Source organism: Xiphophorus couchianus, chromosome 11, assembly GCF_001444195.1.
Source record: "Xiphophorus couchianus chromosome 11, X_couchianus-1.0, whole genome shotgun sequence".
Taxonomy (NCBI): Eukaryota; Metazoa; Chordata; class Actinopteri; order Cyprinodontiformes; family Poeciliidae; genus Xiphophorus; species Xiphophorus couchianus.
The window spans coordinates 6449874-6472238 of NC_040238.1; the positions used below are offsets into that span (position 1 = coordinate 6449874).

The 22365-nt window shown below is 39.1% G+C and overlaps 2 protein-coding genes and 1 long non-coding RNA gene across 4 annotated transcripts in view; 2 read left to right on the forward strand and 1 right to left on the reverse strand.

The window, feature by feature from the left end:
- The first annotated feature begins 1556 nt into the window (after positions 1 to 1556).
- Positions 1557 to 12450, forward strand: fbl (fibrillarin). Its single transcript, XM_028032333.1, has 9 exons — positions 1557 to 1711; positions 4884 to 4976; positions 5385 to 5531; positions 6021 to 6115; positions 6194 to 6364; positions 9479 to 9611; positions 9976 to 10088; positions 11544 to 11689; positions 11948 to 12450. The coding sequence occupies exons 1-9, from the start codon at positions 1702 to 1704 to the stop codon at positions 11970 to 11972; spliced, it is 933 nt and encodes a 310-aa protein (XP_027888134.1). The 5' UTR covers positions 1557 to 1701; the 3' UTR covers positions 11973 to 12450.
- A 1091-nt stretch (positions 12451 to 13541) lies between these two features.
- Positions 13542 to 17817, reverse strand: LOC114153649 (uncharacterized). Its single transcript, XR_003597365.1, has 2 exons — positions 14590 to 17817; positions 13542 to 14485 (listed from the first exon to the last, which is right to left on the reverse strand). It is a non-coding gene; the product is annotated as an uncharacterized LOC114153649 (long non-coding RNA).
- dyrk1b (dual-specificity tyrosine-(Y)-phosphorylation regulated kinase 1B) overlaps positions 14467 to 22365 on the forward strand; it is a 70659-nt gene continuing 62760 nt past the window's right edge. Inside the window, exons 1-2 of one of the 2 annotated variants that reach the window (XM_028032328.1) lie at positions 14467 to 14681; positions 18496 to 18620. In XM_028032328.1, the coding sequence (XP_027888129.1) occupies positions 18602 to 18620 (19 nt within the window). In that variant the 5' untranslated portion in view covers positions 14467 to 14681; positions 18496 to 18601. The remainder of the gene's footprint in view (positions 14682 to 18495; positions 18621 to 22365) is intronic. The other variant, XM_028032332.1, reaches the window with a different exon arrangement.

The window sequence follows — 22365 nt, forward strand, 5'->3', positions numbered from 1 at the left end:
TCTCTGATCTCCAACAAAGTAAAATCAACAACACTAGTAGAAAATAGAGACAGATGAACTGGTGATAAAGGAACTGATATTTATGTCAGATAAATTTTTTTTATAGTTTTTTATAAAGTTTTCTACAGTCCAGACAAAAGAATTTAATTTCTTCTTTTCCTTTTCCAAACTTCCAAACTTGGTTTTAAAATCTCCTGACATGGATGATTTCCATTGTGACCCTTTAAATGACACCAGTAAGATGAAATTAACTGTAGTCTTCTGAACTGAAGTGGCATCTCTCCCATTTCTACTGGCAAAGCTGATGTTGGAGTTGTTCTGACAGCTCCTGTACATAACCTCAAGGCTTGATACTGAATATTATTCTCATTTTTTGAGTAATGTTGCTGTTGCTGATCTGTGAGGGATCTACCCCCTCACTAACATGTGCTGTATTCTGTGCTTTCTATATTCTAACTAATTTAACTTATAAATGTATTTTTTGTTGTTTGGGGGAAGTTTTAAGCCTGATTTATTCAAGAAAGAAAGAAATTAAGAAAACCCCATTCCACTCTTCAAATTTCCAAACATATCATTAATCATAATAGAAAAGAACAAAGGACTCACTATACTTCTCTGAGGCATACCATTTTCAACCAAAAATGTATCTAAAAAATATTCTCCGATTCTTACTGGCATTGATTGATCTTGTAAAAAATATTTCATTCAAATGAAACATTGATCCACTAATTCCTATCTTTTTAAATTTGGTTATAAAACCTTCCTTCCACATCATATCATAAGCCTTCTCTATATCAAAAAGACAGCCACCAAAGTCTCCTTATTAAATTGTAATTTTCTGATTTTATGTTCTAAACACAGAATAGAATCCACAGTGCTTCTATCTTTTCTAAATCCATTTTGAATTTGATAAATATCCCCTCCTCTCAACAAAGTAGAGATCAATCTTTTATTTATCATTCTCTCCATTATTTCACATATATATGCCTGTGAAGATAAAGCAATATGTCTGTAACCTGCTGGATTTGACCGCTCTTTACCTTGTTTTAGGAGTGGAACTGTGAATGCCAAATTACAACAACTTCCCAGAAAAAAATTATACCATTCCAGAAAAAACTTTTTAGATGAATTACTAAACTTATTAATCATATTATAATAAATATTATATTTTCTTGGGGAGTTTTTTTTTTATTCCTAAGAGCATTATTTAGTTCAAATAAAGAAAAGAGACCATTTTATAAGTGACGTGACCCAATGACAACCTGGGATCTACCTGGCAGGAAAGCGGACAAGCTTCTGGAAAAGGGAAAGGGAAATGAATCCTAAATCAGGGAAACGTGGACGATTTTCCAATTTTACTTTCTGTAAACTAGCCATGAAGACAATTTAAGTACTTCCAGATGCAACTAAATAAGCTGGCAGGGATGTAGGTTCCTTGACAGGCTGCGGAGAATGTAAATCTGTTTGTCTACATTCCTATCCTCCAGCCCAGGAGATGGCAGTAATACTCTTACATTCTACTTGGTAACTGATGAAAACAGAAAAAAAGAAAGGAGAACGAAGAAGAAGGAGCCTCTCTGCGCACGTGCGGTACCTCCACACGTGTTCACTGTGTGTGGTGAAACGCAGATTTGGAGTCGCCGTAGGAGAAGCGCCGCACAAGTTTTCGGGTTGTTATTTCATCGCTAATCTTCAACTAACATGAGACCAGGTACAGTAACATCACGAGTGACGGGGTTTAGGGCCCGTTTAATAGTGTCTTTAATGTCATGTTCTGGGTTCAGAGGTTCAGAAAAGAAATTGGCCTTCATCTCCGTCGCAGTCTTTTAACAGTTGTCCAGTCAAAACCTTCTTCTCCAGGTGAAAATAAAGTGCTACCAGCTATAGAGTCGCGTAATTAGATACATAATGTATACGTAATGACTGCATGAAGTTATTTTCATTAGTAAAGTTTCAATGGTAAATTACAGCGCGTAGTTCGAGCTGGAACCTCGTCGACTTGCTAAGCACGTGCTGTAGACCCACCGAGGCGCGAGAAGCAGGAAAACAGCAGGAAGGTCCAGTGAAGAGTCTCGGTGGGTCAGCAGCAGCGGACCGCTTGGTTCTGGTGGAGATGGACGAGCATGGAGAGCGGAGAGAAACGGGCTCAAAGTAGGCTAGCATTAACACGTGGCTAGCATTAACCTAGACTGTTTTCTCAACGAAACTGTTCAGTGTTGAAGAAATAGCTGCGTTAAGATGTATGACTTTTGATTTAAAGTTTAAGTAAACTAAAATATGTTTAGATTTTGGAACATCAGAATTCTCTACATTGTGGCAAGTGTTTACAAAGGGGAATTTTGTCCCCAATAAAATTGATAAAACAAATTACTTCACAGAAACGTTCACTGCCAGGTTCTTAAATATTAAGTCAAAGCGTTAAGTAACGAAGAAGGGGAATGTTTGATTAGCAAGCCTAACAACGAGGCATTTTTCTCTCAGCTTGTTACACTTTCTAAAAGACTTTCCTCCCTCCAGCTATTTTTTTGCTGGAAGTAAAAGAAAAACCCCAGCTTGTTTAGCCTCTTTCCTGTGATGTACATGTAAGTCAAAGGGTTCATGATAACATCTGTGTCATCATAGCAGTAAAGGGGTTTTAACATATTTTGTGACAAATACATTGCTAGCTTAAAAATCTCTTGAAATTAAATGGTTCATTACTTTATTCTATTTAAAACCAATACCTTATTTAAAGAAATCCTACAAATAAACCCTTGTTTTCATAATGTTGTAGTTCTCACATTTTCCCCTCTCTGCACCACTCAGGTCCGGTTACCGGTTCCAGAACCCGATCAAAATCCCTCAGTGTCATTACTTTGAGAAATAGGGATTTGCTGAAAATGATCAAATGTTACGATTCATACAAATGGAAGAGATAGAGTGACATTCACCGTCCAGCGCTGGGCTCCTCTTAGCTCACCTTAAGGGTTACACCAAGTGAGCACATATTGTAGCACAAGTTCTGCTTTTATCTTATTTTACAGCCTCTCTAAGGGGTGTTGAGCTGCTTTAACAGTTTTTGTTATGTGTAACCTAGAAGATTGCTGCCAGTCCTATATGTTATGGTTATGTAAGCCTGCAGCAGTGTGCATGAGAGCAGATAAGGGACAGAGGAAAGACACAGAATCATTTTATCCATAATAATAAACATCTGTGGGTCACTGCATGTCTGATGTACAGAAAGTTTTTGTTAGAATTAGACTCAAAAGTAATAGAAATGGGGCAAGTTTACGAAAAGTAAAACAAAAATGCAATTTAAATCAATATTTGTTTTTTAGGATTCATAAGCCCCAAATATGGGACTGAGCATGCTTATATAGATATGAAAGAATTGAAGTGGCCCAAACAGGCTATTCTGAGAGCATTCTTGAGAACATGCTGGATTTGACTGTTGTTTTGCTACTTTGTTTCACCACATGTATGTTGCCCCAGCATCACCACCTCATGCCCATGTATCTAACATGGCCAATCTGTTCATTTCCCTGGTAGTTAAGTTTCTACCTGCACCAGGTTGGAAAGCAAAATTTTAAAATATATTAGGGTTTTCCTAAAATGGCTTGTGATTTTGTATGATAAAACTATCTTATTTAGGTTCTTTGATAGATGTATTTGATATTTTTAAGGTTTAAAGATGAAAATACATCTTTCTCAGAAAAAATAGAACTGTGATGTGAACAGTAAATTAATTAATTAGTAACCCAGGGTTTCTCCCCAGTGTATCATAAGCCTGGCGGAGTCGCCAGGCTTTACTTGCCTGCAGACCCCACCAGGCTAAGTGTTGGTTGTTTTGTTTTGTTTTTTTTAATTCAAAAAATTACTTCAGACTGCATGCCATCTCTGTTGTGCTCAGCATTTCACTGGCAGAACAGAATCATTCCTAAAAGATAGGTTTATAGTTGATGCAATGAACAAGACATGAAGCTGGCAGCGCACACCAATCTCACTGCAGGCCTCTACGCTGTGGCCGCCTAGTGCGCCATCATAGCTGCATCTTTCAAGTTTACCTCAGCACGGTTTGCACCCCACATCTCACTCAAACTGAACGATTTGGAAAGTGTTCTTGCAGGCTTCATTTGTATAGGAATTTATTTTAAGCCCCCAGCAAGGACTGCTTTTTCTTTGGAGAATACTGCATCAAGGTATAAGTCAAGTTTAAAAGTCACAGTTCCTGCTCTGCTTGCGCAAGATCTATGTGAACCGCAGGTATAACCTATAGTCCTGCTTTCAGAGGTTCATGTTGAGCGTGCAGTGAGAATGGTTTATGAACAAAGAATTATGTGTGCCATGTGCGTTTACATCTCACACACACTGGCCCAGTGCGTGGCTCTGTCTGCGCTGATAAAGTTTATGTACTGTTCCTCAGTGGGACGGTGTTTCAGCCCCTGGAGGAAGTATTGCACTTGCCTAATGCTGTTTTTTTTTTTTTTTTTTGCAGTGCCATAATGCTTCAAATTGAGTCGTATCAAATGCTTTGTCTACTTTGTCAGGCAGAGTTGCTGCGTCTTTATCTCATTAGCACTTGTCTTGTCTTAAAAATAAAACATTTGGGAAATTTAGACAAAGGTAGAAGACTGAGTCTGTATAGAATTGTGTGAAATGATGGAATGTTTATGGGTGTCGGGATAAACTGGATTCATTCACTGTACATTGACTTGGATCAGTGAATACTTTTGCATATTTTATAATGCATTTTAATAAAGATGTTCAACTATTGATAACAAGTGATGAATCAATGTTTTTATTGGTGAGGAGGATGTTTGTGTGTTAACCTCAGTGTGTGTCCTGCACTTCCTGAAAGGCTTGTTTTGTCCTGGATGTTCTCAGCTGAAATGTATCTGCTAAAGGTTTCAGTCCGCGTGGAGACAGAGGAGGACGAGGCGGAGGTCGTGGAGGGTTCAGAGGTGGCTTCGGTGACCGGGGGGGCCGAGGAGGAAGAGGTGAGAAAGCACACAGTCTATTTTGTTTTGATTTGTAGCTGATTAATGTTAAAAACCAAATGTTTAAATCTCATGAGCAGAGATTGTCTTTCATGGTGAAAGATTTTGTCCAACAGAGCCAATAATGGCTCAAACACATCGAGTGTCTGTTCCCACTTTCCAGCTGACTGCAACATAAACAAGATGCAGCCCCTGCTGGTGTTGAGCACTTTATGCCTTTTGAGTTATTCTTGATTAACACACCTCAGTCACATGATGGGTCCTCTCAATCATATCTGAGTTCTGCTAATGATTTCTATGGATCAGGGTTGAAGTTGGAGAACAGGAGGCTGTTCTCCAACTTGTCTGGTTTACACCTGGCAGGTCTGAAATTCTTTCTGACGCCAGGCTCTGATGTTTGTCTTTTAGGTGGAGGCTTTAGGTCCCCAGACGGTGGAGGATTTCGAGGCAGAGGTGGCGGGAGAGGCACCCCGAGAGGAAGAGGAGGAAGGGGCGGCAGCAGAGGAGGCTTAGGAGGAGGGAAAAGGGTTCTGATCGAGCCTCACAGACATGAAGGTTATTATCAAATATTAGTCAAGCAGATTTTTAGCTGTAAAAGTCTTTAATATGCTGTTTGACATGCTAAGCATGAAGTCGCATGTTGCTTTGAGTCCCCACATTTTAGTTTTAATCAGGAGTGCACCGATAAATCGGCCCCATTTCCTTGCTTGATGTCCTTGACGTCTGCAGGTGCTCCATTAACACTCTTGTCAACTTAGCAAGTTTGTTACTATATTGTGACTTTTCATATTGTCTCTGGCCTATCAACAGTCTTCTTAAAAGACTGTTTAAGTCTTACTGTTGATAGGACTGTTGCTAGGGAACTCCAATCGCTGCATCCCTGGTTTGAATCAGTTTAGCTTCCATTCTTAAAATTTGACTGAACATGGGAAGTAGAGTAGAAATGAAAACAAAATGTCGTTGCATATTTAGAATGTTTCAGTGTCTGGGTGTGAACTTTTGAATTTAAATATCCATCAGTAAATTGGGGTGTGTGTGTGTTAGGAGTGTTTATCTGCAGAGGGAAGGAGGACGCCCTGGTCACCAAGAACATGGTGATGGGAGAATCTGTGTACGGAGAGAAGAGAATGAGTGTGGAGGTAAAGTGTGACTTCAATGGCTGATTTGTTTGCTGATCAGTATTGATTATCCCAATAACTAGGTGTGTTTTTTGTCAGGAAGGAGAGGCCAAGATTGAGTACAGAGCCTGGAATCCTTTCCGCTCAAAGCTGGCAGCAGCTATTCTAGGAGGAATTGACAAGATCCATATCAAACCTGGAGCCAAGGTCATGTACCTGGGGGCCGCCTCTGGGACCACCGTGTCCCACGTCTCAGACATTGTTGGACCGGTGAGTATGGCTCTCCAGTTTTATTTCTCCTTTCAAACATCATCTGAGGGCAGATGATGTGCATCTGTTAGGACCCTTTAATGCTCTTAACATGCTGGGCTTTAACATGCATCACATGGCTCCATGGTGATTTCTTGTCTTTTCATGAGCTGCTTCTCTATTTGTCTGATGAGTTCAACCATAAGCCAGGACACATACAGGACAAGTCTGTCTCTGTCTGAAGACACTTTCTGGACTACACTAAGGCTTCTTGTTTCTGTCTTGGGATTGAAGCAGAGTGGAAACGTTTTAAGTTGACCCTCGGCCTGTCACAATAACAAATTTTGCTGAGTGATTAATTGTCTCAAAAATTATTGCGATAAACGATAATATTGTTTGAAGAGACCTTTTTACACTGATTTAATGGAAATGACATAATAATTCATGCGATTTCCTGCCAAAGATAGATACACTTTATTTTCAAAAGAACACTAAACACTGGAGCTGATAAACAAAATAAAACAACCAAAAATAAAAATGACCTCCATTAATAAAAAATGTACTTGAATAAAACCTAAACAACATAAAGCCAAAGTGGAAATAAATACTGCATTCAACCAAAAGAGTGTAGATTATGAAGTCTGTATATTATGTTGCCCTTCAGTAATAATTAGATTTAAATAGAGAAGATGGGCAAATCGACTACCTGATGCAATAGTTCACACTACACGATTTTTTGCTCCTATTTTTCCCCTTATGACAATCTTAGAAAGACCAACGGTCTAAGAGCTGTCGGCCCATTTTTAAAACCTGACAGACCACACATTGGCCGACAGAAATCCTAGGTATAACGGTTCGATCGGGTTCGTTCCTGCCATGTGGTGTCCAACAATGGGCACAAAATAATGGCTACAAGTCCAGTGAACTAATTTTAAAACCAGGCATTAATCAATGCTTTACTACAGTCTATAATACATCAACACAACAAATGTAATGACATTTAAAAAAACAAGCACTTTACAGACTTTGACTATATCAAGACTTACTGCAGGTAAAAAGACGTCCAAAGCAGAAAGCAAGAACTTTTTTTTTAACAGAATTACACAGGAGGGCAATGATCTTCCTGGCTAATTAATCTTTAAGTCACCGACCATATTTCTTACTGCTGCCAATGTTACCAAAACCAGGGTTTCCCCCAGAAAACTTGCTAAGCCCGGTGGTCGGAGCTCCAAGGCGGTCCATCACCAGGCCACTGTGTTTTTGTATTAAAAGATGTTAAGTAGACAGGAAATATAAAAATATTACTGGGTAATTATATGTTACGGGAAAACATCGCCAGTGAAACGCTAGTTAAACCCACAACTAGTCTAAACAACAGATCAAAAAATACAATTATAATGAATTTAAATTATTTGCACTTCTGTCTAATCCAAATGAAGTTAGTGGCTCCATGAGGCCCCCCCCAGGCCTTCAGGGGCCACATGAATGCTAATATTTTAACACAAACCACGGATACATAAATGTAACATTTGTTTATTGAGATTATCAATGCTGCTGAATTTGATTTAATGGTTTCAGCATAAATAAATTAAAAGATTTTAAATTGTTTAACATTTATATGTAAGATTTTAAGGAACTGGCCAGTTTACTTTGTAAAAGATCAAAGAACAATATTCATAGTTAAATTGTTTTGTTACCACAGCAGCAATCTGATGCTGTGAGTTTAATCTTTGAGTTTGAGCTCTGGTTGTTCACAAGTACAAATTAATAAACTGCAATTATAAGTTATTGCCTTTTAGGTTGGACAATTAAAATAGTCTCCCTCCCCAAGATTAAATCTAACCCAGAAGCTATTAGAGGTATTGATGTTTTTAGCAACAAGAGGGGCCCCTAAGTCAAATTCTGCTCAAGGCCTCATGCAGCTTTGGACCGGCCCTGCATAATGAGTTAAATCCATTGCCCTGCGCAAAGATGCTCAACAAACGGGAGATTTAATTTATTGCTGCTAATGTGGCTCTATTAGCTCTTCTACTTCGTGTCTCTTGAGTTTTTAATAAGAGTCACAGAAACTGTTCTGGCTGCTGGAGTTTATGGGACGTGACTTTCAGATCTCCGCGTGGCCGCGCATATTAACTCTGTCTGACTTTGTAGACAAAGCATTTGAAACGGAAAAATTATACTAAAAATAATAATAAAATAATATAAAACCAGTGTGATGCGTGACTACGAGGAGAGGTTAGGGGTTACCGCTGGTGCCTTAACCACTAACACTCTGGTTAAAGGGGAACACAGACATAAACTTCACAGCGCAGATGGGCAGCGTGTTGAGATGGAAAAGCCGCACAAAATTCTTTGTTCACAAATATAAATCATTCTCACCGCTCGCTCAACGCACTCCTCTGAATTCACAACTGCAAGTTACTCCTGCAGTTCACACAGAGCTGCGCAGCCAGAGCTAACTCCGTGGGTTTTAAACTCCTACCTTGAGTTCTCTAAAGAAACATAATTCCTCACTGGGGTTGGTAAATATCCATACATGTCAGCCTGTGTCCAGTTTGAGTGAAAGAAGGTGTGTGCGAATCCATGCTCAGGTAAAGTTCATCAAGCAGCGGTAGCGCACAGAGGCGCCAGCCGTGTTATTGGTCCATGCGCTGCCGGCTTTAAATGCATAAACTATAAACCTATCTTTTAGGAATAAATCTGCTCTGCAAGTGAAAATGCTCAGAGCAACAGAGACGCTTACAATCTGGCTTTAAAAGAAAAAAAATTAAACGATTTTATAATTATTATTTTCATAAAAACATAAACAAGCAACACTTAGTCTGGTGGGGGCTAGTAAAGCATGGCGGGCCACCAGGCTCACAATACACTGGGGGAAACCCTGCAAAAAATGGAACAATATCGACATAATTGAACAGGAGTTTCAATAATTGAACAGGAGTTTCTGTTCAATTAGGAGGCAGGTCCAGAAGCAAAGAATAACACTAAATAACCCCATAAATGAATATGGTTTCTAGCTCTGTACATGATGCTCAACAGAAGGCTTTTAGATATGCATACAGAAAAACAGTTACTGTTTAACAGAAGAGTAAAGTCTTCATTTAAGTAAATATAACACTTTTCTTTTGGTCACAGGAGGGACTGGTCTATGCGGTGGAGTTCTCCCATCGATCGGGTCGTGATCTTCTCAATGTGGCAAAGAAACGCACCAATATCATTCCAATCATTGAAGACGCCAGGCATCCACACAAATACCGCATGTTGGTTGGTAGGTAGTTCTGGAAACACCAGTCCTCTTATTGCCCCACTAGGACAGCTGGAGCTGTGGGCCTGAGTTGGATGTCATAAACATGTCTGTCTCACACAGTTCCTGCTTCTCCAACCAATTCTGTTGAACAGAACAAAGAAGCTCCTGTATTCCAGCTTGTAACATCTTAACAACGTATTACTAAAATAAGTGTTTACTTGGAAACAAGTTTTTTGATTTCAGTTTTTTGTAACCAAGCTACCTGTTTAGTGGCTTCATCGATGATATCTTGTTGAACACCTGGTTGAATGTTACCTCATTTGTCCAGCCAGCTGGTGAAAGAGCAAATCATGCATCATATATTCAGTGTTGCCTTTTCTTTTAGGCATGGTGGATGTCATTTTTGCCGATGTGGCCCAGCCTGACCAGACAAGGATTGTTGCTTTGAATGCTCACAACTTCCTGAAAAATGGAGGACACTTTGTTATCTCAATTAAGGTTTGTTCATAACTTTATCAAACGACACAAAATCTTTGAATAAAAGGCTGAATGCTGATAATAAACCTTGATTTTTGGTACAAATGTCTCCACTGTCAGACTTGCCTGTTGTAATTCCACAGTCAATGCATCAAGAGCAGAGAGTGCTTTGTGATAAGTTGGTGAAATCTGAGATTTGACTCAAATCAGGCGAACACACTGGTAATTAAGAGAAAGAAGCATAACATTGGTGTTTTAATTAAGCAATCGATTGCATGATTAATTAAAATCAGCTTAATAATTTTTATTCTGCTTATTAATATTTTTTGAAGGGCAATTTCTTTACATTGGCTTCATAATTTACTTAATTTAGGTTGTGTGTTCTTTTTATTTACTGATTTTGGCTGTTTATTTTGGATATTTAAAATATCTTCCAGTGCCAAGTGTTATTTACAAAATCAAAGTTTATTAATGTCTCAGTGAGACACTAATAATTATCATCCAGTAAAATTAGTTATTGTGACAGGTCTAGTTCTAATTGGAGTGTGTTATGTATTCAGTGGTTTAAATCCTGAGACCAAACAGGCTGTCTGGGGGTGCAGGTTTTAGGGTGTGTCTCTCTGTCAGTGGGTCAGAGGCAGGGCACGTCCAAAGGACTGCTTGCCACTCCATCACTTTGAGGAATTTAGCTATAAAATGCAAGGAAGTGTGGATGATGGCTTCACTCCACTTTTGGAATGTTTGTTTATACCTGACTTTCTTTGTCTAGTACTCTCAATTGAATTCGAATTGTTCAACAAAGCGATTGTACTAAGTTATTAAATTATCTTTTATTCATTTTCATTTTACTATTTTAACATTGAATGTGTATAGGTTGTGTGTTTTCATTGACTTTTTATCCTCTGTAGAACATCTTGGAATGGATGTATGTATTTTTTGTGCTGATGAACCAAGAGTTGGTAACAATGGGGTGACTTTTAACTCCAAACATGCAGACATGACCTGTGAACCTGTCTCAGTGAAACCTCTCTCACAGGAGAGCAGAAGACGACTGTGGTTGATTTGTAGACTTTTGATGAGGTACAGAAGATCAGGGGATAGAATCGGCTTCCTGTGCAAGAATTGGCCGATCTCCCAAAGTTAAGGAAATCAGCACAGATAAATTGTTGCATCCTTAATCTCATCACCTTACGGAATGAAAACTATTTTGGCAGCACATGGTCATGATGTGAAGAAGGGGTAAATGGCATCTAATAAAGGATGATTTAGATTTGAACTTGAGTGAACTGCAGGACCTTTGTTGTGACTGGGTGTAGGAATGAAGATGAATGTACTAAGCATATTTTCACCAGATGCATTAGTCCAACTCTGCTTTTATTCTGCCACTTTAAGATTCCTGTGTTTATAGGTGATGTACTAAGTGAAGTTGATGCATGTGAAATTGTGAAGCTCAAGCCTTTTTATTGTTGTTTTTAGGCCAACTGTATAGACTCCACAGCAGCTCCAGAGGCAGTTTTTGCTTCTGAAGTGAAGAAGATGAGTGCTGAGAACATGAAGCCACAGGAACAGCTGACTCTGGAGCCCTATGAGAGAGACCACGCTGTGGTGGTGGGCATCTACAGGTAACCTCACATTCCTGCTCCTCAGGACCACTGCTCAAATCAAACCTACAAACAACTGTATGACAAAGATAACTTTATCTGAGATGAAAACATACATAGATCTAAATGTGCAAAACCATTCATGTACAAGCTGTTGAATGTTTAAACGGATTGGTCCGCCTGGTCGGTACTGCTGTAATACTTGTCAGCTTTCTTTTGATTTTCTTGAGTTTGGTAATGTGTGTAAAGCCCATAATGACTCTGTTTTTGTGTTTTCAGACCTCCACCTAAACAGAAGAAATGAGGTGTGGAAAATGAACAGAAGGCTGCCATCACCATCAAGTTGAACCAAATCTCTTTGAAGTTGCTCTCCTTCTCAATCTCTGTCTATCTGACAGAGGTACAGCTCTGAGCCACCGTTAGCTTTCTAACTCCATTTAGTGGGAATACCATTCAGTTCTTCCACAGCTGTTGTTTTAGCATATGTAACGCATACATTGTACATAAATTTGTGTAAAATATGATTTGCCCTGTCTCTCTTTCTAAGCCTTTTAAAAACTAATCAAACTTTTAAAAGTTAACTAGATTTTATAAAATACATTGGTAAATAAAAACACATTTAAACCCAAAATACATGTAATTGAGTTGAAACATAATGACAGACTTGAAAATCCACAAATGGTTTATTTCTGCGTTCTTTTCAGAGTCTAAACGCAGCTTTCTCTGAAGTGTGTATGGACCATTCTCTGAGGAAACACAAGATAAAAACGTATTGGCTGGTCTCCCTTGTTTTACTTCTGCTGTCGGTGGCGTGGATATCGTCTAGATAAAATGGTGACAGACCAAAAATTCTGGAGGCAGTTTGCACAATTATTGATGGTGCAGGTCAGGGGAGCCCAAAGTGGGTCCTGGAGGGCCGGCATCATGAATGTTTTAGTTCTCTCCCTGGTTTAACGCACCTGGATCCAATGATGGCTCATTAGAAGGCCTAAGAAGAACAACATGCTGAAAAGGTTGTTGGTGCCAGCAGGGAGAGAACTAAAACATGCAGGATGCCGGCCCTCCAGGACCCACTTTGGGCTCCCCTGGTGTAAGTATATTACCAAACCACATCGGTCTGCATGCAGTAAGGGTAGTTTTATTGTTTGGTTAAATTTAGGGCTTTAGTGGGCATGCTGTAGTTTACTGCCTACTGTTGCAATTTCTACAGGTATAACAGTAGAAGCACATTATACTAATGTCAAATTAGTCTCTCTCTCTTCTGACAAGATGTGCCAAAGTGGAGATGAGTGTGTAAAGTTATTTCTTTGCGAGAAACCCAAATGCCATTGCTGTCATCGCACTGTTGGCCAGGTTAAGTATAAGGAAGTAGATGTGTCATGTGATCTTTGTTGTGATACCAGCCTTTTGAATTCTGGGATGTTTGGTTTGACAAACAGTTGACCTGTAAACGGGTCTTTTGAAAAAAAAAAAAAAATTGTAGTTCCTCTAGCTCAAGGATGTGTCTTTAGGTAGAATTGCTATATGTAGTGATTCTTTGGTTATTAATTTTTACACCTGATTTTTTTAAAAATAAAAGACTTGGGGTTTAATATTTGACCACACTGTTTAGGCACTAATTGTACATGCTCCAATGCAGGTATTTCAATGTGTCTTTTAAGACGTCTTGTACAGTGATGTCTTTGGCTTCACTAATTATACAATTCAGTCAGGAGTATTTAGATTTGTTCAGATGTCTAATGCGTGTACAAGGGAAACAGACTTCTACCCTGATCATTAAAAAAATCAGTGGATAATGCTAGAGTGAAGAAATAACATTAACACTTATTAGAAAGCAAACATTTAAATACTTTTTGTGTTTTAAAAAAAAAAATTATTGAATTTGTTATTTCTGTAGCAGACAGACACGCCTGCATTATTCTCAGTTCTGGGATTTGGAGAAGCCGAGACCTTTTTCCTTTTGACCTGAAGTTATGCAGCTGCAGCGCAGGATGTCGCAACTTTTCTTTCAAATGTTATAGTTCAGGTTTAGCATAGCAGTCTTGCTGTCGTTTCCGATTCATGCGGGAAGATATTCAGTGAAAGCATCCCGTTTTTATTTTAAGCTGCTCGTCAAAGCTGCGTTTCTGCTTGATGCCAAATAAAAATTATTCTTCTGGATCCGCATGCTCACAACATACACTGATATACTTAAGCATGAACCTTTTCTCGTCAATATTGCCACTTTTGTCGCGAGGACTGGTTGTTGGGAAGCGCTTGCGTTAGGTTTGTTTTGGCAGCCATTTTGTGGGAAATGCCTCAAGAACGCGCTTAATCGGGAGTGCGCGCTCAATGCAGCCCCTCTCCTTTGACCGATATTTCCATCAGAGGGGCTGGGCAGACCAGGGTTAGCTGTACCTCTGTCCGCTAAACTACAAAGCGCTATTTCGTTGCGTTTACAAGACTGATCCTTCGGCTGTGTTGCTGTCAAGCATTATGCCCTGTGCGGACTGTCTCCAAATTCCAATGGCAGTATTTTATTAGACAGCTAACATGCTAGCTACTAGCTAGCTAGCTAATGTTAGCCTTCTTTTTTTTTTTTTTTTTTTTTTTTTTTTAAACCTTTAAACCAATAGGAAATCGGACGTGGTCATCAATGAAGATCATTTCTAGCTGTTCTCACAAAGTGGCCTCCTTTGGATGTCAGATTAAGTTTCGTTAAAATAAATGAAGTGTGTAGACTGAAGGAGCTGTCGGTGGTAGAGGCGGTGGGCAGCCCACTGGGCACCAGTAGCTGTGCGGCGCCGGCAATAAGTCCATGTCCAGAGTGATCGCTAGCTGCAGAGACAAGATAACACACTTGCGTTGGGAACGAACTTAATTAGGATCATAGCAAAAATAACAGCTTTATACAATTTGGATTTTGACTGGTAAATACTGACCCGGAGGAGGGGGCTCGGTTCGTGTGAACGAAGGAAGATTGGGGTTCCGAAGATGGCTGCTCCACGGAACTTGGTTCGACACACTACCTGAGGTAAGAATCTGAGGGTCATTGTATGTCTTGGATGTGTAAAGTTGGCTCGACTTGTAGCTGTGCTGCTGTGTGTCAGAGGCTGGCCGGGCAGGCGGTGGGGAGAAAACGGTCATCTGTTCCAGCCAACCGGCCTCGTGTCACCATTAGGCTGTCGCGGCAGGGCAGATGGCTTAACATGGGCAAGCTTTAACACAACTGCGGTGTTCAAGTTGATACTCTGATCATGTCAAAAGGGCACGAACGTTTTATTGGAAATAGACGTTTCAGTGAGAGGCTGCTCATTTTCTGTGGTTTTGCAGCAATTTCCCAAATCATGCATTCGGAACCCCATCCTCTGGTTTCCACGGACATCGGTCCGAAAAGATCATAAATGGCCTCATAGGTTTGTGCGATCTGAGCGGCATTCAGCGGCGCTGCCGTTGCGACGTGCAGTCAGTTAAAGTACTGGCATATGGAGACAGACGCCGGCGGAAGAAAAGGGAGGGAGATGAATGAATGTGGCGCCTTTAAACCAAGACGTGTTGACAGAAAGCGGTGCATAATTCACTTGATATGCTCGTTTAGCGTTAAAGCACACACACTATGTTATGTCTTGGTCCTTATCTGCTTATTGGACATCCATAATTTTATCTTTCATGGCAGCTAACGTTAGCCGTTAGCCTAGCTACCGCAACAGCCCATCCCCTACCCTGCCCGGGAGAACTGGGAAACAGGACTGTTGCCTGGAGATGGCTACTCCCAGTCAAAGTGCAGAACGACCAGAACCGACGCTAATGTACATCTGGACCCAGCAGAACTTGACATATTTTGTTATCTAGCTCTTTCCCTTTCTGTTGCTTTTTTGAAAAACTCATTGTCTGACCGCCATTGAACATTTTAAAGTTGGGTGTTCACGCTTTTTGAGTTTTAAATGGCCAATGGTTGAAGGGTTTTTATGTATTCTTTAAATGTTGACGTTTCTCTGGATCACCAGGTTATGCTGCTTATGCCACTATGATTTTTGGGTAAATAGTTTTTTTTTGTGAGCATCTCATCTGTTTTATTCCTTCGGTTACTTAAATCTTAATTGAGATTAAGCCATTTAAAAATATTAACATTTATGTCAATTGATTCTTCTGAGTTGTAGTTTCAAAATGGAGTAACAAGTACTAAATGTTGCTCTATAAACCTCGAGATATTTAGTGCTTAAAGTATTTTGTGTGCAATAAGTCTAGAAACGTGTTTTCATGCCATGTGAGGAGGCCTTTCTTTTATTTTGTTATATGCAGTTTATACTGTTGTGGCCCTGGTCTTTGAAACGGGGTGTAGAGGTGTCTGGTGGCAAAGCATAAAGGGAGCAGATGGAAGCATCCAGTTCTGCAGTTGGGTCTATAGATCAACCAGCTAGTAGTGCTTAGCATGTACATATGCACTTTTTTCACTTCTGATACTGATATGTGGTTTAGTATTGGCCGAAACCAATCCCATACAGAAAAATAGTACAGAATTGATTTAAGATGTTTCTTTATTAAAAACAGACAGATGTCCTGAATAACAAATTTATTTGCTAACTTGGGGGTTACTAAGATGACCGAGAACATCTTGGGATGTCAGTAAGCTTGAAAAAATGATAAATATAACACTTTCCATTGAGGAACGTATTCCTTTAGGCATGAATCACTTCGATCACATCACTACTTCTGGCTTTGTTTTCTTTCCACTTGTATCTTTATGGTGGATGTTGTCATCTCTGAAGTAGCTTTTTTTTTTTTTTTTTCTTACACCCGTTACCGGCTTGGGGTGGATCGGGGTAAAACTAGCTGCCCCTTTGTAAATGAGTCATCCCGCACTTATTTTGGCAGGCCGGATGGCACCAGGTGTTGGGCGCTTTCCTTTACAAACTCTTTTCAAAATAAAAGCGCACGTGCGGTTTATGTTTGATTCACACTTTAAGTTTATTTCCAGCGGCTATAAAAGTTTAAAGCTTTGGGTTCATGCATTTTCAAAATGAAAATCTGTATCTGAAAATAAATTAAAATATATTGTGTAAAGAAAATCCTGTAATCTCAATCAAAATTGGTGATATTTGACAGGCAAAATATCTTTCTGATTCCATAAGCAATGTGTTACCAGGGACTTCTCTAACTTCAGGGTGACAGAGGGACACCTCTAGAAGACACAGCAAATGTCATCCATATCTAATGTCTAATTTCAAAATAAGAGCCCATCAAAATAAGACATTTTTAGTGTTTTTCCCTAAGTTGCCGTGCTTATTGCTGGAAGAACTCTGTTACCAGTGGTGTGCTGATTGATCAGCCACTGATCATAATCTATGGATTTCCATGAAAAAGTATGATCGGTCATTGCAGAGCGCTGTCTCTTGTTGTCGATCACAAAAACTGATCACCTGCATCTCAGACTTCACAACCTGCAGAAGCCAGTGCAGCATATCTCTCCTTTTACTTCACACTGCATAAGCTCACGGCAGCAAATAAGCAATGTAGTGTGGAAGTTTATCTCTCTGAGAGTAGGGTTTCCACCTTTCAGAATTTAAAATGGGGACGCCCACCATAGCGCATGTCGCCCTACTCTCATGGGGTAGGATGTGTTTACAGTGATGGACATAATTTTATGGCAGTGTTCTATGTAAAAAAAAAAAAAAAAAAAAAAGTGATCCATAGAGCAATCGTGCATACATAGAGGTTGATTAGAGTACTCAAATTGTACTTCAATCAGAGTAGTATACCTTAAACACATTTATTTAAGCAAGTGTAAAGTCATTTGTAAACTACTCAAGTACTGAGTAACTGATTCTAACACCTGATTTAATATTCAAGATGTATCCCCAGATAACCAAAAGTATAAAAGTTATGTGAACATTCTGCATTCTCAATGTATTTATACAAATAAGGAGTTAGGTTTGGAGTCTAGGTCAGATTTACCACTGGGGTTGCTGTAGTCACTGTTTTTTTATGGCGACATTTAAAAAGAATGAAACCAAAAAAACGGAGCAATATATTTCATCATTTGATATATTAAGTGAGTCAAAGAGTCTCCAGAGACACAGGTTGCAGACCCCTGATCTAGAAGATGGAAAGTGTGATCCTATCTTCATACAGCAGCTAAAAGTGCAGCACTATAATTTTTTTTAATTTTATACCCCTCCAGGGGGTCTTTTGTGGGCTCTAGCGGGAGTCGAACCCGCGACGGCTGCGTCGAGGACTGAAGGCCTCCAAATATGAGTCGCGCTGACCCCTATGCCACCATGGCACGCCCAGCACTATAATTTTTAATTCATTGTTAAAGTAAAATTGTGACGATTAAAAAAATCCACCACTGAATATTAACAAAACACATTTATTTAGTATAATTTCTATGACATCCCTGTTGAGCACTGCCTAGAACCGCCCATGGGCTGCAAGTCTGTGTCTGGTCCATTAATAATACATTAAATGACCACTGAACACTGAATTCATAAAATATACCAATGTTTCAAAATAAAACACACAGAAAGCATTAACAAACCTTTTTAAAGTATGAAATATTTATGTATTTACTGTTAATCTATTAGTATGACTTGTTCTTTAAATGGCCATTTATATGATTTTGACTGATACTATTATGTATTAAATAATAGTAATAAGCAAATAATTAAACCATGATAGTCTACTAAAAGCATAATAAGAAATGAATCAGTCGTAGCTAAATGTTCTGTACCATTTTGACCTGAGGAGATGATTGAGGGATGAAGAAACGCTGATGTCTGGTTCTTTAGGTTCTGATGGGTCTGCAATGTTTCTCTGCTGATCCATTCTGTCTGATTGCTGGGTTTCAGACACGTGACCCGGATGACGCATGAAATTCAGATGGGGGTCAGGAAGTGGATTTCTCTGGTTCAAAACGGAGCAAAATGGATCACAGCGAGTACTCTAATGCCCTAAATGGGCTGGGACAGACGAGGTATCTTGAAAAAATACACATATATTTAGGATATGATCCATATTGTCTTAGTAAAAAAGACTTGTTAGAGTTGGGTACCCAGACAGGTCAGTGCTCCATCACAGGGCCACACTGGAGCTTCAGACTCTTCTGTAAACCTAACATGTACTGAATGTTTAACTGTGGCAGCATTGTGCAGAAAAGCCACACATTCCAGGCAGGTATGAGCAGGAATTCAAACATCACACATTGTATCTGAAGTGACTGTGCTTTTCACCACAGCAGGGTGAAGTTTGTAAGTTTGTCATAAAAAGTTTTTTGTTTTTGTTTGCCTTAATACATTCTATATGCACGATCATGAATTTATGTGCTGATAAAATCACTCTGGGTTTAAAAAGAAAAGATTTCTTTATTGAAACAAGTCTTTAAAATTCACACAAGAAAACATATCAAGGTATTCAGTTAATCTCAAAGCAGTCACTGTCAGAATAATAGGAAACTGTGATAGTTTAAATTAATATAAAGGCCAATATGACTTGTAGTTAAATTTTTACAGAACTTCCATGTTTGATCTGTTTTTTTTTTTATGGTAATGTCCTTCAACACTAATTTAGTGAAACATGTAAAAGATCTGTTAGAATATTTTTGAGAATATTACAGTGGAGGAGTCACGTGATGAGGTTGTGGGTAATGGCAGCGCTGTCAGAGCTCTGAACCCCTGTCGACATTACTGTAAAATTAAACTGGTAATATCTTGTCTTAGCATATTACTCGACGTCGGTGATCATCTGAAGTGAAGCTGTTAGACAATATGGCAGTTAGTCAGAAAAAACAAAGTGTACAAACGTGTCTACCAAATGTTGCTGCTGGAGAAGCAACGTTGCTAACTCTGCTAGCCAAGAAGAAGGCCAGAAAACAGATATTAATGGCTTGTTCACTGAGATTGCCAAGGTTGGGACGACAATAAATGTGTTGAGCAGCTCTGGGAACAAATGGAAGACCAAGAAAACGGGGCTTGTCGAAAGAACATCAGACTGGTAGGACCAAAAGAGGGAAAAGAGACTGGATGTGCTTTGTCTGAATATGTGCAAAAAATATTTTCACATGGACTGGGGCTGATGGGAAGTGAATATGCAATTGAACAATGCCACCGGAGCCCTGGACCTCACCCTGGTCCTAATCAACCTCCACGATTCATAGGTGAGGCTTCTCCGATACACAGCTTGAGAAAAAATACTACTAGCTACTGACAAAAAGAAGGGGTGTCGTTTTTTGAGGATATGACCCAGGATCGCTCTGCAAAGCATAAACTGTTCTTCCCGATAATGAATGAGCTGTGGCAACACAAGGTGAAGCTCACACTGGCCCATCCAGCGACGCTGTGGTTCACATGGAGGGGACAGCAGCTGAGCTTTAGTGATGCGCAGGAGGCGGAAACTTTCATCCAAGAGAATATTAGGAACGTGGAGGACGGCGTCGAACCAAAGGGACAAATGGAGCTAGTAGAAAAGAGGAGAAATGATTATATCGGACGGGGGTCGGGGATCACCGGGGTGCTGTCTGGATATAGTCTGGAAGAAGAGGCATAGTGTTCAGAACCAGATAAGATCAGACTTTACTGTCAGCAGGGCTTTTACACTGCTATGTTTATGTTTAGAATAGTATTTTTTTTTGTTGTTGTTGAACTGTTTTCAAAAATGTTCTTACAATGTGGGGAAAAATTGTTGTATTTAGAACTGCACCTTGTGCAAGATATCAATGTATGTTTCACAGTAGTCTTGTTTTTCATTTAGATAAAAATGGGTAGATGGTCTGTTAATATTGTAACCTTGAATATTAATGGTTGCAGTACGCTAATTAAAAGGAAAGAAGGTCTCAGTTACCTTAAGTTCATAACAATGATATGGCTTTTATACAAGAACCACATTTTGGGAATGAGATAGAAGCTTTTAACGTGAGTGGGTTGGGAAAGTGTTTCATAATTCTGTATCCAGCAAAAATCAACTTAATTTTGTGTTATTGCAAGAGTACACAGACCCGCTGGACGGGCGATATGCCTCCACATAAATAGGGTGATGATTACAATATGCAACATTTATGCCCCGATTAGGGAAGATCCAAATTTTACAACCAACATTATTAATAAACTAGATACTTTTGATGATCAGATTGTGATGGGAGGAGATTTTAATCAGTTTCTAGATGAGTATAGATAGGAGTGGAGCCAAGGCATATCCTAATACTAGAAGTAACTCTGCACCAGTGCTTTTAAAGGAGGAAATCAGGTTAGTTGATATTCGGAGACTGATACCTCCATTGGAAAGGGAATACATTTTATTCACACTCCCATAAAAATGACTCCCGGATTGGTTATTTTTTAATTTCTGGGTCAAATGTTAATTTAGTTGTGAACTGCGAGATAGGCGTGATAGCCCTAACACAGTGTTTTCCAACCCTGGTTCTCAAGGCACACTGTCCTACATGTTTTAGAGGTTTCTCTGCTTTAATGTTCCTGATTCAACTGATTGCAGTTCAACAAACGCCTGTTAATCAGTCATCAATTGAAATCGGCTGGACTGAAGCAAGGAAATACCTAAACCATGCAGGGCAGTGCGCCTTGAGGACCAGGGTTGGGAAACACTGCTCTAACAGACCATGCTCCAGTGGAATTCCACATAGATTTACAAGTTGATGAAAACAGTTGAGGCAGATGGAGATGAAGCTCCAATATATTGCAGGATGAGCAATTTGTGGCAACATTAAAAGATAAAATAGTTTGTTCTTTTTTTTCTCTAGATGATAATATTGGAACTTAAATTGATTGGGTACTGTGTGGGATGCTTTAAAAGCTTTTGTTGGGGGTAAATGTTTACAGTTCAAAAAAGTGAAAGATGACAGAAAAAAATACAGAATCTGGAGAAACGGATAAGTGATTTGGAAAAACAATTGGTAGAAATCTGAGGAGAGTAGGTTTACAAAAATATGCCAATTAAAATTTAATCTTCATGAAATTTACAATAAAAAGGCAGCATACTCCCTGTGTAGGCTTGAAACAAATTATGAAAATGAAAAAAAAACCAGGAGGGTTATTTCCTGGACAACTTAAGCAATTAAAAAGGACAATAAGCTGATAACATCTTCTGAAACTGATATAGTATTTAAAATGTTTTATGAGGAATTTTATAAATCTGAAAACATATCTAGTGCAGAGTCCCTTTTTTGACAAAATGACCATACCAAAAATCATCCAAGAAGAAGAAAATAGACTAGACACCTATAACAGCGGCTGAAGTTAGAAAAGCTATTGCCAGTATGTAAACTGCAAAATCAGCTGGTATTGATGGCTGAATACTCATAAATTTGTGGATATACTTGCTCCAGTTCTAACTGAACTATATCTGGAGGCTCTTCAATATGGCACACTTCCAGAAAGTTTTAACCATGCTATAATAACACTTCTACCAAAAGTTGACAAAGATGACAGGTTTCTCTTGGCAATGTTCAGAGAAAATAGAAACATTGTACTACTGTTCTTCTGGTTGCTATTCATCTTCAGTAACTCCTTTATTATCCCATTTAAGATGACTAAAAAGATTAAGATTTAAGATTTTTCTCTCTCACCTGAATGCACCAGATTGAATCAATCAATCAAATTTTATTTGTATAGCACATTTCAGCAGCAAGGCATTTCAAAGTGCTTTACATCATTACAAACACAGAATCACAATGCAATATAGAATCAATCATTAAGTCAAGTTACATCAAT

What these genes read in the sequence shown, in the direction of transcription:
- fbl (XM_028032333.1), top strand. An exon ending in AGAAGAGAATGAGTGTGGAG is followed by an intron (nt 6,116 to 6,193) that starts GTAAAGTGTGAC and finishes GTTTTTTGTCAG; the next exon opens with GAAGGAGAGGCCAAGATTGA. An exon ending in ACTTTGTTATCTCAATTAAG is followed by an intron (nt 10,089 to 11,543) that starts GTTTGTTCATAA and finishes TGTTGTTTTTAG; the next exon opens with GCCAACTGTATAGACTCCAC.